This window comes from Centruroides sculpturatus, unplaced genomic scaffold (assembly GCF_000671375.1).
Source record: "Centruroides sculpturatus isolate CEXI.00-Female unplaced genomic scaffold, Cexi_2.0 scaffold104, whole genome shotgun sequence".
NCBI lineage: Eukaryota > Metazoa > Arthropoda > Arachnida > Scorpiones > Buthidae > Centruroides > Centruroides sculpturatus.
The window spans coordinates 151073-166497 of record NW_019384379.1 but is presented as its reverse complement, the minus strand read 5'-3'; the positions used below and the strand labels follow the sequence as shown (position 1 = coordinate 166497).

At 29.5% G+C, this 15425-nt stretch overlaps 1 protein-coding gene across 1 annotated transcript in view; it reads left to right on the top strand.

The window, feature by feature from the left end:
* The window catches only part of LOC111617823 (C-Jun-amino-terminal kinase-interacting protein 3-like), a 211657-nt gene that overhangs the window by 54354 nt on the left and 141878 nt on the right, over window positions 1-15425 (top strand). Inside the window, exon 9 of the mRNA XM_023359134.1 lies at window positions 3755-3772. Within this exon, the coding sequence (XP_023214902.1) occupies window positions 3755-3772 (18 nt within the window). The remainder of the gene's footprint in view (window positions 1-3754; window positions 3773-15425) is intronic.

Here is a 15425-nt window from a genome sequence, read left to right as displayed (position 1 = left end):
GTGTAACTAGGGTAAAAGTGGCAAAGAATAGTGTCAACCTTGGGGATGAAAGTGTAGGTGAGCCTACCAGTGGTGTCATGGTCCCAACTGTCTTGCCAGAGAATGAAGATTTGCTTCTTGACGTGATTGTTGACGTAGAGGTAGGAATGTTACTGAAAGTACTAGTGACTGAAAACTTTGCTGCATGTTTGGCAAGACAGTCAGTGATCTCATTGCTGAGAACCCCCGCATGACCCAAGACCCATTGGAAATCTATTCTAATGTTGTTGTCTAAATGTCTGAGAATGTGGTGTATGAGATGGATGAGTTTTAAGTGGCTATCAGATTTTGCAATCCTGTGTAAAGCTACCCTACTGTCAGAATAAATGCAATAGTATAAGTAGTGTCTTTTGTCTTTTCTATGCCTAATGTGAATTAAGCTCATATAAATAGCTAAAGTTTTTATCTATGCTATTGAGCAGTGTGTACCTAGGCGGAAGCAAGCATTGTGAAGCTCGCAGACTAAGTCAGAGTAAACTATAAAAGCAGCACCCACATCATAACCCATGTTGGAACCATCAGTGTAAATCCTAAACATGGGATCACCTGGATCTTCGAAGTAAACGTCAGGGGCAAGCTGATGGGAAGGGTGGTAATTGTAAGTCAGGAGGGTATTTTTGTCGATCCTGAATTTTTTGATATCATTGATCAAGGTCAAACTGAGGGGAATCTTACCTACTTGACTTAGACCATAACAGATTTCAAATAAATTTTAGATTATATTTTATAAATTGTTTAGGCAAAGAGGAATTTATATATGTTTTTAGTTCATTATATGAGAATTTATCAACTAATAGTCTATTCAGTCTTAAATATAAATATTATATTTAATTTACCATATTTATTTTTATTTTCAAATTATAACATATTTTAATTAAAATGATTTTGAATCTAAAACTTGTTTCTTCAAATAAAATATTTATTACCTTAAATAAGTGTTTTATTTAAATTTTAAATATTTTAGGCAAGGTTTAAATTTTTCTGGATTACGAACAGAATCATCGTTATATTCAAATTCATTAAACACTCCTACTAAATCAATAGTAAGTCTTGTTGATTTTCCCAGTATTGTTTCACCTAATGCTAGTTCAAGCTCAAATACTAGTTTGAAAAGTGAACTCCAAGTAAGTTATATTTTCTTATGATGATACAGTTAACAATATTTTTATAATTAAATATTGAAACTTAAGATTTTATACTAAAATAAGTTATGTAATGTGTATTTATATATTTTAGGATCTTCAGTCTTCATCAGCAGTTACTTCACCAACTAGTACGAATGCTGAGTCAAGAGACTCATTACTGAAATATTCTCGAAATCGAAATAAAGAAACATCAGAGAAGGGACAACTAACTGACATTATATTACAGAGTGATCGAAGTACAGCTACAAGTAAGTTTATAAATTATTGTTTAAAAACTTTTTTAATCATATATAATTCTTTTTAATAAAATTGCAAATAGGAAAAAAATATTTGCAATTAATGATACCAGTCATCCTAAATACATTACTAAACATGCTTTATTATATGTGTAATTTTAAAATGTTATACATAAAATAAATTCATTTACTTAAAAATATGAAATAACACAATGAAAAAATTAGATGTTACTTTATTTTTTAATTAATTATCAAGTTGATTCTAATATTTGAAAATCAAATTTAAATAAATGAAAAATGTATAAAATAATTAGTAGATGAGCTGGGTATTGCCCAGGCAAAAATTAACAACAAAGATTAAGATTATTAGATTATTTTGTACTTCTATCCCTCATTATTTCAGCTTTTATGCTTGCCAGAGATAAGGTATGTTTTTGTTTTTGTTACTGCATTGCTTCATGGAGGTAACTGAGAATGTCAATATGATAGCTTCATGGACAAACTTATAACACACCAGACCTTTCACATAAAAAAGTTACAAGCATTGTCTTCCTCTTGAATCTGTCAAGGAAAAATGTTTTTGCCTATGGGAATAGGCTAATTTATCCAATTTGATGAGGTGTGTTGACTCAGAGTTGTACAAGAAACATTAGGTTTTGCCATCAATAATCATTCTGTTTAAAATATATGACTTTATCAACTTTTTCAGTTAGTTCTCTGCTGATGAATGCTTTTTCTTTGCATTGCTTAACCTGTTTCTTTGAACACATTTTCTAGTTTTCATGAACAGTGATGTGTATAGACAATTTCCAAAGTGCTGACTAGATTGCATATTGATTGTCTGGTTTGATCTCTTTGAAAACTAGGAAAATCATTTCTCCATTCTTGCTAANTTTTATGTATTTAATAATTATTAATAATCAAAATTATTTTATTTATAAATAATATTTGTGAAAACTATCAAAAAAACATTTTACACATAATCTGTCAGATTCCAAGATGAAACTAAATTTTCCTGCCAACATTGGCAAAACAATTTCTGTAACATAATGCCATCTGTTAGAGGAATAGTGAAATAAGCATTTAACAACAGTGAATACATCAAAGATGTTAAAATAAAAGTTTCTAGAGCATTTTTTCACAACAAATGTATGACATACATCAAAGTCAAAAAGCATATAAATATACAGTATAGAACAGTGACTGAGAAGGGTTTAAGTCATATATGGCCCTGAATCAACTTTTATGAAAGAAATAATTATCTTTTAATCTCAGATTTTTACCAGATAAAATTTTAAGAGCACTGTCTATCTGTGTCAATAGAGTTTTAATGAATGAATTCTTAATTTTATTTTTGTTAGTCATATTTTGTTCATTATACATTTATTTTATTTGTTCAAGTTTAAATCTTTAATTCAAATTTAAGTTTGTGTAAATTGAATATCTGATTATTCCATTTTTGTAATGATTTATTATCGATTTTAAAAACTTGAAGATGGCCTATGATAATAGTTCAAAAGGTTTGTTAATAAACAATTTTTCTCAGCAAGCATTAGGTGGAGAAATAAGTTTGTTAGTGGTAGCCATTCAGATATACTTCCAAATAACTCCTGTCTATCTAATGAGCTGATCCAGTAAGAATATATTTTGTATGATTATAGATAATTTTAAATATATAAGCAGAATTTAGTTTGAAGTGCATTGTCTGTAAAAGTTCCAACTTGATCTAGACATTTCTAAAGTATTGATTAAAACTAATTAATTCTAATTAGTAAAACATTTGGTAATGCTGTTTATGTATAATCCGATTTTCATAATCATTTAATTACTTTATAGACCTATAAATAAATAACCCATATAAATTTGATATGTATTTGTTTTCAATTTATATTGTTTTCTAAAGTATTTAATATGTTTGCTTTTTATGTTTTGTATGAGACAAATCATTTATGCTGCAACTAATAACTTGTTTTTGAGTAGCTATCTTTACTGTTTCACTTAATTATTGTGACTACAAAGGATATCTTTATTCTACTTGGCTCAATATGTTTAAATATATATATATATATATAAAGGATATCTTTATTCTACTTGGCTCAATATGTTTAAATATATACAGTATAAAATGACTATAGCAAACATATTAAATTATATGTATACATTTGTTAATAAAAATTAATTATTTTTGATAAAAGAAGAACTTATAAATTTATATTTATTAATAACTTATTAAATAATTTTACTTACAAATTTATTGAAATTAAAAAATTTAAATTAAATAACCACTAACATGTGTTAATTATTTTCTCTTTTTCTAATACTCCTGAAATATAGTTACTGACAACTTTTTTGGTAAGCATATCTTATTATATTTAATAATAATATACATAATTTAATATATAACTATTTTTGCAATCAAATATTTCTAAATATTAATATTTTAATTTTTAAAACTCAAATGTCAATAAATATTAAAATATTTATCAATTATTGCTAGAATTAAAAAAATGTTTGTAGGAAATAACTAAACATAAAAAAATTAACTTATATTTAAAATTATATGGCATTTTACTCTAGTATATGATTATTTTAAACCCAAGATTATTAATTAGGTAGAATTAGTTAACAATTGTTGATTCAATTTAAAAAAAACTAGTACTTTCAATCTTTTTAAAGGAATATTTTCAGGTTCCTTAAATAATGCAAAGTTATAAAATTATTATATAATCATTATAAAAACAAACTTGGCAGAATGAATTTATCAGAAAAAGTTTTAAATTGAAATTGAAATAAATACATGTTTTCCAATGATAACTTGTTGGAAAACGTGTATTTGGAACACTTGCACTTGTGATATTTAAAACTAATTCACTATATCACTGTGAATCTCTTGCAAATGGTTTTCACACTTTTGTGTGAACACATTTAAAAATGTTGATACACCTTAGGATATTTTAGATACCTGTAAACATTTAACTAATTGTAAATTATACACTATTGTTCACTTACATAATCTTTGAACAAAAGTATGGAATATTTTGTAATTGTTGTAGTAAAATTATTTTGATTCTGAAATAATCAAATTCACAAAAATAGTATTGAACTTTTAACAATTGACAATGTAATAGACATCAATAGAATTGGAGGTATATCTGGACTAATGTCAGTCCATTTTAAATGCTGTATGTTATCTTCTTGAAACCATCGCTTAATTTGTTTAGCCCTATAGCATGATGTCGTCATGATAGATGAAATCTTCAAATGTTTTAACGACCAAAGATTCTAATAACCAAATATCCTACTCAGCTCTTTAAAATATTTAAAAAATCACCAAACACCTGATGCTGAGAAACGTTTATTAATTAAACAAACATTAACGTTTTCGACCTAATATGATAGGTCATCTTCAGATGCACTGGAATTCAAATGTATTTTTAACTTAACATTTAAACAACAGAATGTTCAAACACTTTTACATTTAAATTTAATATTAATTTAATTAATTAATTAAATTTAATACTATCCTCAGAGCTATGCATTCCCCATCATTAGCAATGCACGAAGAAAAAATCAAAATCTATAAAAGTAAATTAAAAGATGGTTGTATTAACACCAGGGATGTGGACGGACTAGCTTCTGCATGGAAATTCTACTTAAAAGAAAAAGTAAAACACAAAAATTCTTAGCTCGCACTTGCCCTTTTACCTAGAGGCATTTTTTTGTGTATTTATTTTATTTTACATATGTTATATTTTTATTTTATTGTATTATTTACATCGTTATTGTATTAGTTCATTTAGTATACAGTAAAAATCGCGTCGATTCATCTTTTGTTTGAACGCCATGCAATTCTTGATTACTCACGCCCCCCACACTATTGTTCAGCTTACATGTTTGGACGTGTCGCGCGAAATCGACACATAGCTACAATTTATTTTGTGTTATTTATTTCTGTGTTTGTTATATCTACAGAGATTTGAGAGACTCTATGTGATGATTTCTTCTAACCGTGAATGAATCAAAAGACAAGATAAGATTAACGAGAACATTTATTAGCTTACATACATCCGACTTGGATTTTACACAAATTGCGAAATTATACCCCAACTTAAACAAATTTGACTTACGCGGTTATCGCTCGGTCCCACCTATCGCGTAAGTTCGGGGTATTACTGTATTTTGTTTTAAATTTAAATGTAAAAGTGTTTGAACATTCTTTCATTTAAATGTTAAGTTAAAAATACATTTGAATTCCAGTGCATCTGAAGATGGCCTATCATATTAGGTCAAAAACGTTAATGTTTGTTTAATAAATGTTTCTCAGCATCAGGTGTTTGGTGATTTTTAAAGATTCTAATAACTCCAAATAACCATCAGCATTCAATGTACTATTAAGATTGCCTTCTTACCAACTTCTTTATTACACTTTTAGGAAATTAGGCTGATGAATTTAAAGAATCAAAATGAAATTTCTATCTAATCTTCTGTATACTGTTGTACTGCCATTATCATCATAGCCAATACGTATTTTTAATTCACATGTGAACATAACTTGTTGCCAGTCATTAACAGTGCAATTTTTATGACTTTTTGCCCATTTCAAACTATCTTTCTTTTATTTTTTGTCATATAGGGCTTTGTTTTAGTTTTAGTTCTAGTAGTAACCTTAATCTGCTAGTTTTTTCCTTACTGTCATGTTCAATATATTAATACCCATTGAAAATGTTTGGAATATTCTGAAGAAAATGGTGTCTAAAAATGAGCTACAACCATAGAAGAATTAAACAGTCAAAGAATCATGGTGAGAAGTTGATCCAGAATTATGTAAAACATTTAGTTATAAAATACAGTAGATCCCCCTATAAGACGATAGATACGTTCCGTTCTTTATGAATCAATTTTGTAGGAATCATAGTTTACGGACTACGGCTGTTTGAAAGGTTTTCTTTCATAAAATTAATCGATTCTAGACTAATTCGACTCAACATTTCCAAAATACGTATATTTTTTTGAAAATAATCCGTATAAACTACGTTATAAACAAAAAATTGTAGGATTGCTTACCGAGTGTGTACCGTTCGACTACGCCCGTTGCTAAAGCTTGGTTTCGTCGCGGAACAGCGCATCAAACCGCGGCCGCGATTTCTGATATTATTTTTCTGCGAAAACTTCGTTGACCTTTGGAGACATCCTTAATATAAATAATTTTTATGGCCGTTAAATAAGAAATGTTTCTTTCACAAGAAATGTATAAAATTACAGTACTGGACAGACGATAGGTCGCCTAACTCGCCGTAGCGTGACGCTAGACGGCGAAAAATATATATTTAATTATAATAAAGTTACAATAAATTAAGTTAATATATAATTATATATACAGTACCTAATTTATATATAATTAATATATAATTATATGTACAGTACCTAATTTATATATAATTATTTGAACAGACGATACTAAACTCAATTTATCCGCCTAAATGTCCGTAGCGTGGCGCTACGGACGGCGGGAAAGTAGTTCGGCTGCCCGATGACGTTTTACGTATTATAGGAGTTATTTTTACCGTTGTTTACGGATACTGCCACAATTTTTAAGGAATCATAACTATAGGAAACGGTTTTATAGGGGGATCTACTGTACCACAAAGAATTATGGCTGTAAATAGAGCAAAAGGTGGTCCTACAAAATATTAATCATCAATATTCCAGAAAATCACTTATGGCAGCTGTTATTTTCGTTGTGAATGTGTCTCTTTAATCCGATTTTCAGTTTGGTAGACTATCATATACAGTATTTTAAAGTGTTTGGCATGTATTCTTCTCTTAAAAAGCATTTGAAATAGTTTATGTCATGTTCTAATATTTCAACTTTCTTCGTAAGAATAACTAACCTGTTTTCTCCATCCATATTCAAATATTCTTTCAGAAAATCACTTATGGCAGCTGCTAATTTTGTTGTGAATGTGTCTCTTTAATCCGATTTTCAGTTCGGTAGACTATCATATACAGAACTGAAAATCGGATTAAAGAGACACATTCACAATCAATATTCCATACTTTTGTTTAATGCTTTTCATGATTTCATACTTTTGTTCAACTTTTACTATGTTTAAAATGCTATAACTTTGTAATTTATGAAAATATCTTTATTATGTTTGGTGTGTAAATACTTTAATATGTCTATTACATTTGTCAATTGTTAAAGTTCAATAATATTTTTGTAAATTTGATTATTTTAGGATCAAAATAATTTTTCCACGACAATTACAAAATATTCCATACTTTTGTTCAGGTGTTTTATAGTGTCTTCCATGCATCTGATAAAGAATCCTAATACCGATACTAATCCTGATAAATATCTTACTGGTGACAAATGGAGCAGTGGGATGCATGTCATCCCAGCCATAAACAAGACTGTCATTAATACAGTACATATCAGATACACCTCAAGATCCCTCAGGTATTTATTGAACAGGAAGATGATATTAAAAGAAGAGGAATTTGTTAGTATCTAAGAATTTGTTCAAAGGATTTCTTCCTTTGAATAAATTCTTAGGTACTAAGGTAGACTGGTGGGCATACAAAATCATCAGAACAATCTCTCACCCTTCTCATGCCAGTATTGTAGAAAAATACAAAATTTTATAAAAACACCATTAACAATATGTGTTTAAATAACAGAGACTCATCTGGAAGTAATGTACTCATCAACTCGATTATCTAAAACAATAAATATTTAATTTAACATAAGCTGGTTATACAGATACATGTGACATAAATATGACATAAGATTTATCAATAATGGTTATCTTAGCAGACTAGTCTATAATCTATCTGTGGGAGAGAGAGTTTTGACATAACCTTTATGGGTCAATCAAAATACCTGATTCTTGAGGTTTGTAGATCGCTGTCTGGTTTGGGTGCCCTGAAGAGATAGTCTCTTACTTCTACTGAAGAGTCTTGATAATAATTCATAATATTATTAGTCACAACTGTTTAAGTCCATTGTCCTTTAATCTGGGTGGCAGTTGGATTGGTGGGAGTTTGCTGATCTGTACTGGGATAGGTTCTGGACTAACTGAACTAGACTGAGGGATGATCTTTTCAATTTTTTTTGGTTCTTTTATGTGTTTTTGTCTTCTTTCCAAGTTATGATGTTAGCAAAAAAGTCAATATCAGATGGACAACTTCTTTGTCGTCCAATCTCAGTTTTCATTCTCTACTTCCCTGGGTATATGGTTGCTCCAGGAAGAAGAGTCATTTAGAAAGGAAGTGTTACCATGGAGAGAATCTGGTTACTTTCTTGTTGAATTTTTCCAGTTTATTTAACAAATTTATTAAATTAATATTTTAATTTAACAAACTGTAGCCCTCACATATGCCAATCATCTATGTAACTCCATTTTAAAGAAAAATTTTTTAATTGAAGTCACATAATTTCTGGAGTATACTGGAAGTTTGTATATAGTTAATCAGGGCCTCCTGCCCTAAGTTTTTCATATTTGGTCTTGACTTTCATCTATCTAACACTATTCTCAAGATTAAGGAAAGACAGACAAACAGATGGATGATAATGGAAATTTATAGGTCTATAATTTTTCCAAATTGCAGCCAAATAAAAAATAAACCTAATAATAAAAATACAAATAAAGTGAACAATAAGAATCCAATATGCCTATACTTTTTATGTATAATTAATTTGTGGGATTATCAAAGAACAACTGCCAAGCATTAGATAGGGATTCTGAGTCTTTATGGTTAATACAACTATTTTTCAATGTGACCTTGAATATCTCCAAGGTTTCAAGCATTCTTAAGTGATGTTTATTATAGACTAATTTTATTATTTTTGCTTTATTTAGATTCGGATTGTACTTGAAACCTGGGGCAAGTTTATAAAATAAACCAAAAACATTTTTTCATGAAACCCATCTGCTGGAAAAGTGTGAATGGTTTTGATTTTACAAACCACCTTCCTTCCTTTCTTTATTCTGTTCTATCTTCCTTCCTAACTGACAGGCATTCCATTTTTATTTCTCCATGTCTGAAGATGATCTGTTACTGGTGAAAAACATTCATGTTCTTTTAACTTCACCTACTGTTAAAAGTACAGTGATTAATTTATTCTATGAGATCCTAATTATCTCCTTATGGTTAAAGCAGTTTTGTATATCTACAGTTATTTTACAAGTGTCCAAAGACTAGTTTACAATAACTGATACTGCATAACTGACATAAATTTACTGTATTTCCTCGATTAACCACCAGGTAGTCTATTTTTAAAATGTATATATCATTCTAAGTGTTTTAGAGGCTGAAATTTATTACCTTGCAAAAAGAGACAAGTGATTAAAAATTGAAACAAATACTTTAATTATTTGTATATTTTCCAACTATGAAAACCATTTATTGACTGTATAGATCTTGACTACATCTGGTTCAAACTCATCATCTCTTTCCAATTCAAGTTTTCCTAATTATCATTCTAAGAAGCTCTCAACTTAAAAACTTGATTTCCACATTCAATATTTAAAAATATTTTAAATTTTATTTCAAAAAATATTTCTGTTAATCTTGAAATAGAAAATGCTGTCTTACTCTAGACAGTTTGAAGATGTACAATTTTAGTTACACTCGTTACCTGTCATTCTAAACTACATTACTCTATATAGTGCAGTATTTTGTGTTTCCTATGCTTTTCAATCTGGGGTTTATTTTTGGCAGCATTTTTATTTCTTGAGATTTTTTAATTATAGAGTTTAATTAGGGAGATAGGGTACATTGGTTATTGGAATTGACAAAGGTTTTTATGCAGCTCTTTATTCAGCAGGAAAAAGAAAATAAATTTTTCTTTTAATCTCATTTTTGTGTCATTGCTATTCCAAAAATCCTTATTTTTACAGTTGTTTTTATGATGAAATTCCATAGTGTATTAAGTATTACAGAGAAGTTTATCTGAAAGAGAGAAAATGATAAGGACTTTCAGCCATTGAATTATTGGAAATAGAAACAGAGATAGAGGGAAAATATGTGAAGAAATTTATTCAGATTACATTATATAAAATAACTAGCAGACCCCGCCACGCGTTGTTGCGGCTCAAAATGTATCTATTATAAATGTATAACACTTCCCCTGTGGGGGGAAATTTTACGAAAAATTTCTTTTTAGTGTACATTCTCTTGACGTACCCTATTAAAACGCAATCAAAAACGCAAAAACCCGCATCTAAAATAATATAATAGAAGTCAAGTTCTTCACGGTAAGCCTTAATTCTGTCCCTCTCTCCGTGGGGGAATATCGAAAAATTCCTTCTTAGTGTACATTCTGTTGACGTACCCTATTAAAACGCAATCAAAAACGCAAAAAACCGCATCTAAAATAGTATAAATAGAAGCAGAGTTCTTTACGGTAAGCCTTAATCCTAACCATCTCCCTTCAGTGGGGGGAATTTCGACACGTATATTATATAAAAACACGTGCGTATTCGAATGCAGCGTTGTGTCAAAATTTCAAAGGAATCGGTAGGAACAAACGAACATTACATTTTTATTTATATAGATAGATAGATAGATGATGATCCGCTTTAGTTCATTTTCACAGAAAAGCGTAATGCCTCGCAGAAAAGCAAACTTAGGGCGTCGTACTCGTAGCGCCATCTGTTGGACATAAAAGCCTTAACCTAGATTATATATTTTAATTTATATGAATGTTTAACGGAATAATATACAGCCTATGTCCACCCTGAGGTTCCATTTTAAATATTGGTGAAAGAATTTTTGAAATCGGATGAGTAGTTTCGGAGATTACCTGCTGCAACGAAACTTACATACATACAAACATTACATCTTTATATATTAGTATAGATAAGATAATTAAAATATTGTATCAATAAAATTAGATATAAAAATTAAACATCTTTAGCATTAATATGATGAAGAATGTTAAGTAAGAAAAATAAATGAGAATGTTAAATAAAACTTAAAATTTGATCATAAATTAATTTTATAAATAAATTGTAGTTTCTTTCAGGAAATCAATATTGAACTGTGCTAAGTTGTTATGAATTTGAACATAATATATTTACATAACTATATCTAAAACAGTTTCCAGTAGAGAGATTGATGGTTAGCAAAAATAGTTTTTTCTTTATTTTTTTCAGATAAGAGTCAGCATATAAAATTTGTTTCTTATAAGTTGAAACAAGTTATTTATACAGGTAACCCTGTATAACACGGCACTTCTATAGCACAGATTCACTCTAACACGGTTCGAGAATTGGGAACATCCCCGTATAACACGATGCTTTTATAGCACAGGTTCACTCTAACATGGTTCAGGAATTGGGTAAAACCCTTGTACAACATGAAATATAATAAAGGGTGCGCTCTTTTATACCTCTGCATAACTCTGCGCGAGCATTCTAATTGTTTCCGTGGCTATGTTGAATGCTTTTTCAACAAATAATCCATTTAGTGGTTAAATTTTACAATTGGGACCCTTCTTTTGCCTCTAAAAGCTCATTTTAGAATTATAGATTTCTCCATCACGATACTATCGATAGTGCAGGTGCTGCCATCTTTCACCATCGTTCCTAAATGCCTACAAACAGCAGCACACTCCCGTTGCAGAGAGACCGCTATTAACGAACGCACCCAAAAACTGTTACCAGTTGATGATGCTCATGCTGAGATCATCATATAGGATGAATAATCCTCTGGTAAAATATTTACTTAAATAATAAATAAGTATTTTACCTTTGAAAAAATGAATAATAAATTCGATTTAAATAAGGATTTAACAGCATGTTTTTTAATTTTTGGAACCTAACCCCCCTTTTCGCACTAGTTCTTTGTTTCATATAACATGGATTCGCATAACACGACAATTTTTTGGAACGTAACTTCCGTGTTATATGGGGATTACCTGTATTTATATTTTATAATTTACAGTGTTAAAATTATAATGATAATTTGATTATAGCCTACTTAAAACATTAAATTTGTATAGAATTTTATTGATTTAACAAATTACTTTATTGCTTTATTGTATTTTTAATTAATGAAACTAGTAAATAAAAATTGAATAATGGATGCTTAGTGAAATTTAAAATTTATGATATTACACTTTTAAATAAATTTATTTTTTGTTTAGATTTTAAAATAATTTAAGTTTTTATTAATTTATTTGGTATATTTATGATTATTATGCATTACATGTATGTAAAACTATTTAAAGTTAAGCAAGGTTTTTATTATACCACAAGATCTCAAATATTTTCAAAGCTTATCAAAATTTATCAATGAAAATAAAAAAATATTGTATGGGATAAATCTGTATGCAAAAGTTGGTGTTGGCTAGACAAAACATTAAAATGTTTAACCAAAATAGCATTGAAGCAAAAAAAAATTTGTTCATGGCCATGTAAAGATGTTTTCCTCATTCATTTTTTGACAGTATTTGATCACTTCTTTGAGTATTTTAACTAGATGAAAACATTTTGTACTAATTTTGAGATTCTCTGCAACTTTGTAATTTAAACTGTGCTACTGTCATTCATAGGAACCAAGATAGGATTTAGCCCAATTAGAAGAGGGTTAGGGGTACTGTACAGTACATGGTGACTACACCATTGAATAGCCAATTACTGATTATTTGAAATCTATGTAAAGAAAAGTGAGAACTTAAAGAAAGTGATAGACATCAGTTGGATTAAAAAAAAGATAATTCAGATGATTAAATATGCATTCTTACAAATAAGTAGGAGAATTGCCTTTGAAGATCTCTTTAGAGGAGATTCTCTACATATCATTTGTAACTCAAGATTCACATTCAGAGGCAGCCCTACGATTTGTGAGACCCGTTGAAAGAGCCACGGAGTTAGGGGATACATTTATTTAGGTCTACAATAATATGAACATTTTAGTATAGAAACAGACAGTGGAACAATTTTCTCCAATTAATTTTTTAAATTGTTCAATTATTCACAATTTTTCTTTTTTACATTATTTTATTTATAATTAATTTATATGGTAAAATTAGTATCTTCAAATATGTGAAAAAAGACTACTTTCTGTTAGCATTGTTTTACATGTTAAAATTTCAAAAATCTAATCTTTTCACATCAAGATTAGCAATCACTAATTAATCAAGAAGAAAGTGTTTTTTTGAGATTGTTTTCATTACTAGTACATGTGGGGGCTGAGGGAGAGAGAAATTTAAAAAGAACGTTAACGATTATATGTGATATATATCATCGTCATCTCCATTGCCTCCTGGACTGCCAAGTGGTAATGATTAACAACATGTGAAAGCAGTTGAGTCAGAGATAGATGCCTCATTTACAAACAACACAACCCATTTATTAAACATGAAAGAAGCTTACAAGATTTCCGTGATCTTGGAAGTTTTATGTCGGCTGCAGTTTCTGGATCTTCCTCTCCTTTCCAAGGTAGTCCTATTTTGAAGGAGTGTCCCTGGTTCGTAAATGACCAATTCCATCAATGTCTTGACAACTCCGGGACGATGCGATTGACTTCTGTTGATGGGAAGACGTCGATCCGAGGTCGGGAGATGGAAACGAAGATGGGTTTGAGACACACACACACACACACACACACTACAACCTTACAACCTTTTTTTTTTTTTTCGTTTTTTCAATACAATAGATCCATCACTTGGAACTTTTGGGAGAAGAAGACATCATGTCCTTGAATGTCCGGGGTTTTATCTGTTTTCCTCCAATTCCTCTTTCCAATTGGTCTCTCCTTGTCACCTGAATACAATTCATAACCTTTTGGGGGCTCAGGAGAGGTCAAAATCAAAGTTTAATTTGATCTCCAACCAGAGATGGTCGACAGACTTACATTCTTCTATTGTTTAAATGTTAGTGTCACGTTTTCATAAAATAAAAATCTATTTCTAACTACTATATTTTTTATCTCTAAAAAAATTATTTTAATGCTAATTTTAGTGAGGGTTCAGACCTGTCCAGAGCCTCACATACATAATAAATTGTTAGCATTAGCATCTTCAAAAACTGATTGTATGTAATGAAAAAAAACAAAACGTATACATACTCAAAACCAGTAATAAGAATAAAATTATTTAATGATACAAATGTTTTTCTGTGCTTAGATATATCTGATGATGATTGTTAGAAATGGACAAAAACATTTGTATCATTAAATAATTTTATTCCTTTTACTGGTTTTGGGTATATTTGTGCATGTTTTTTATAGTATTAACATCACGATCAATAACAAATGAAGATGTTGAATAGAAAAGTAGCTTATTAAAGATATGATTTCATTAGGACGAATAAAATCAGGAGAACCATAAGGAAAATAGGTAGAGAATACAATAAATTTTTTAAAGTTATCTCATAAATCAAAACATACAACATCCAGATCTTTTATCCATAGAGTGGCACTGGGAAAGAGTTGAATGTGAGATATCTGGGAGCATATTTTTATGTAAAATTTGTTCTCAGATCCTTATCAGATACAGAAAATCCTCATTAGTTTGAAATTCAAGGGACAAAATAATTGCAACTTTGAATTATCTAAGATTTACATATTTCTGTACAATATGCCAAATGGCATGTAACTGATATAATTTATTAAGCAAACAGAATACAGCTACATATACAGAACTATTTTTGCTAATTAATAATAATATAAATAAACTGTAGGTAAACAGCATGTGTGCGCTGAGAACCTCACAGGTTGGCAGAGAGGTTTTATAAAAAGTAAAGTAGAATTCCTTGAAATCTAGCCCAAATTATTTTTAAAGTGGCCCAAAAAGTAGTTTTAATTTGTGGTTTTAGGTCCGTTACCACTCAGATGCCCAAAAAGTAGTAACTCTCTCAAATCGATTAGCCTAGAGCGCTACACATATCTCAGTCTGCTACTTGTAGCTAATCTTGCAATTCCAAAACAGAGTCATATTTTATGAGGTAAGAGAAAAAAAGGTTAGTCCATGGGTACGTTGACACCTGAAAATGTG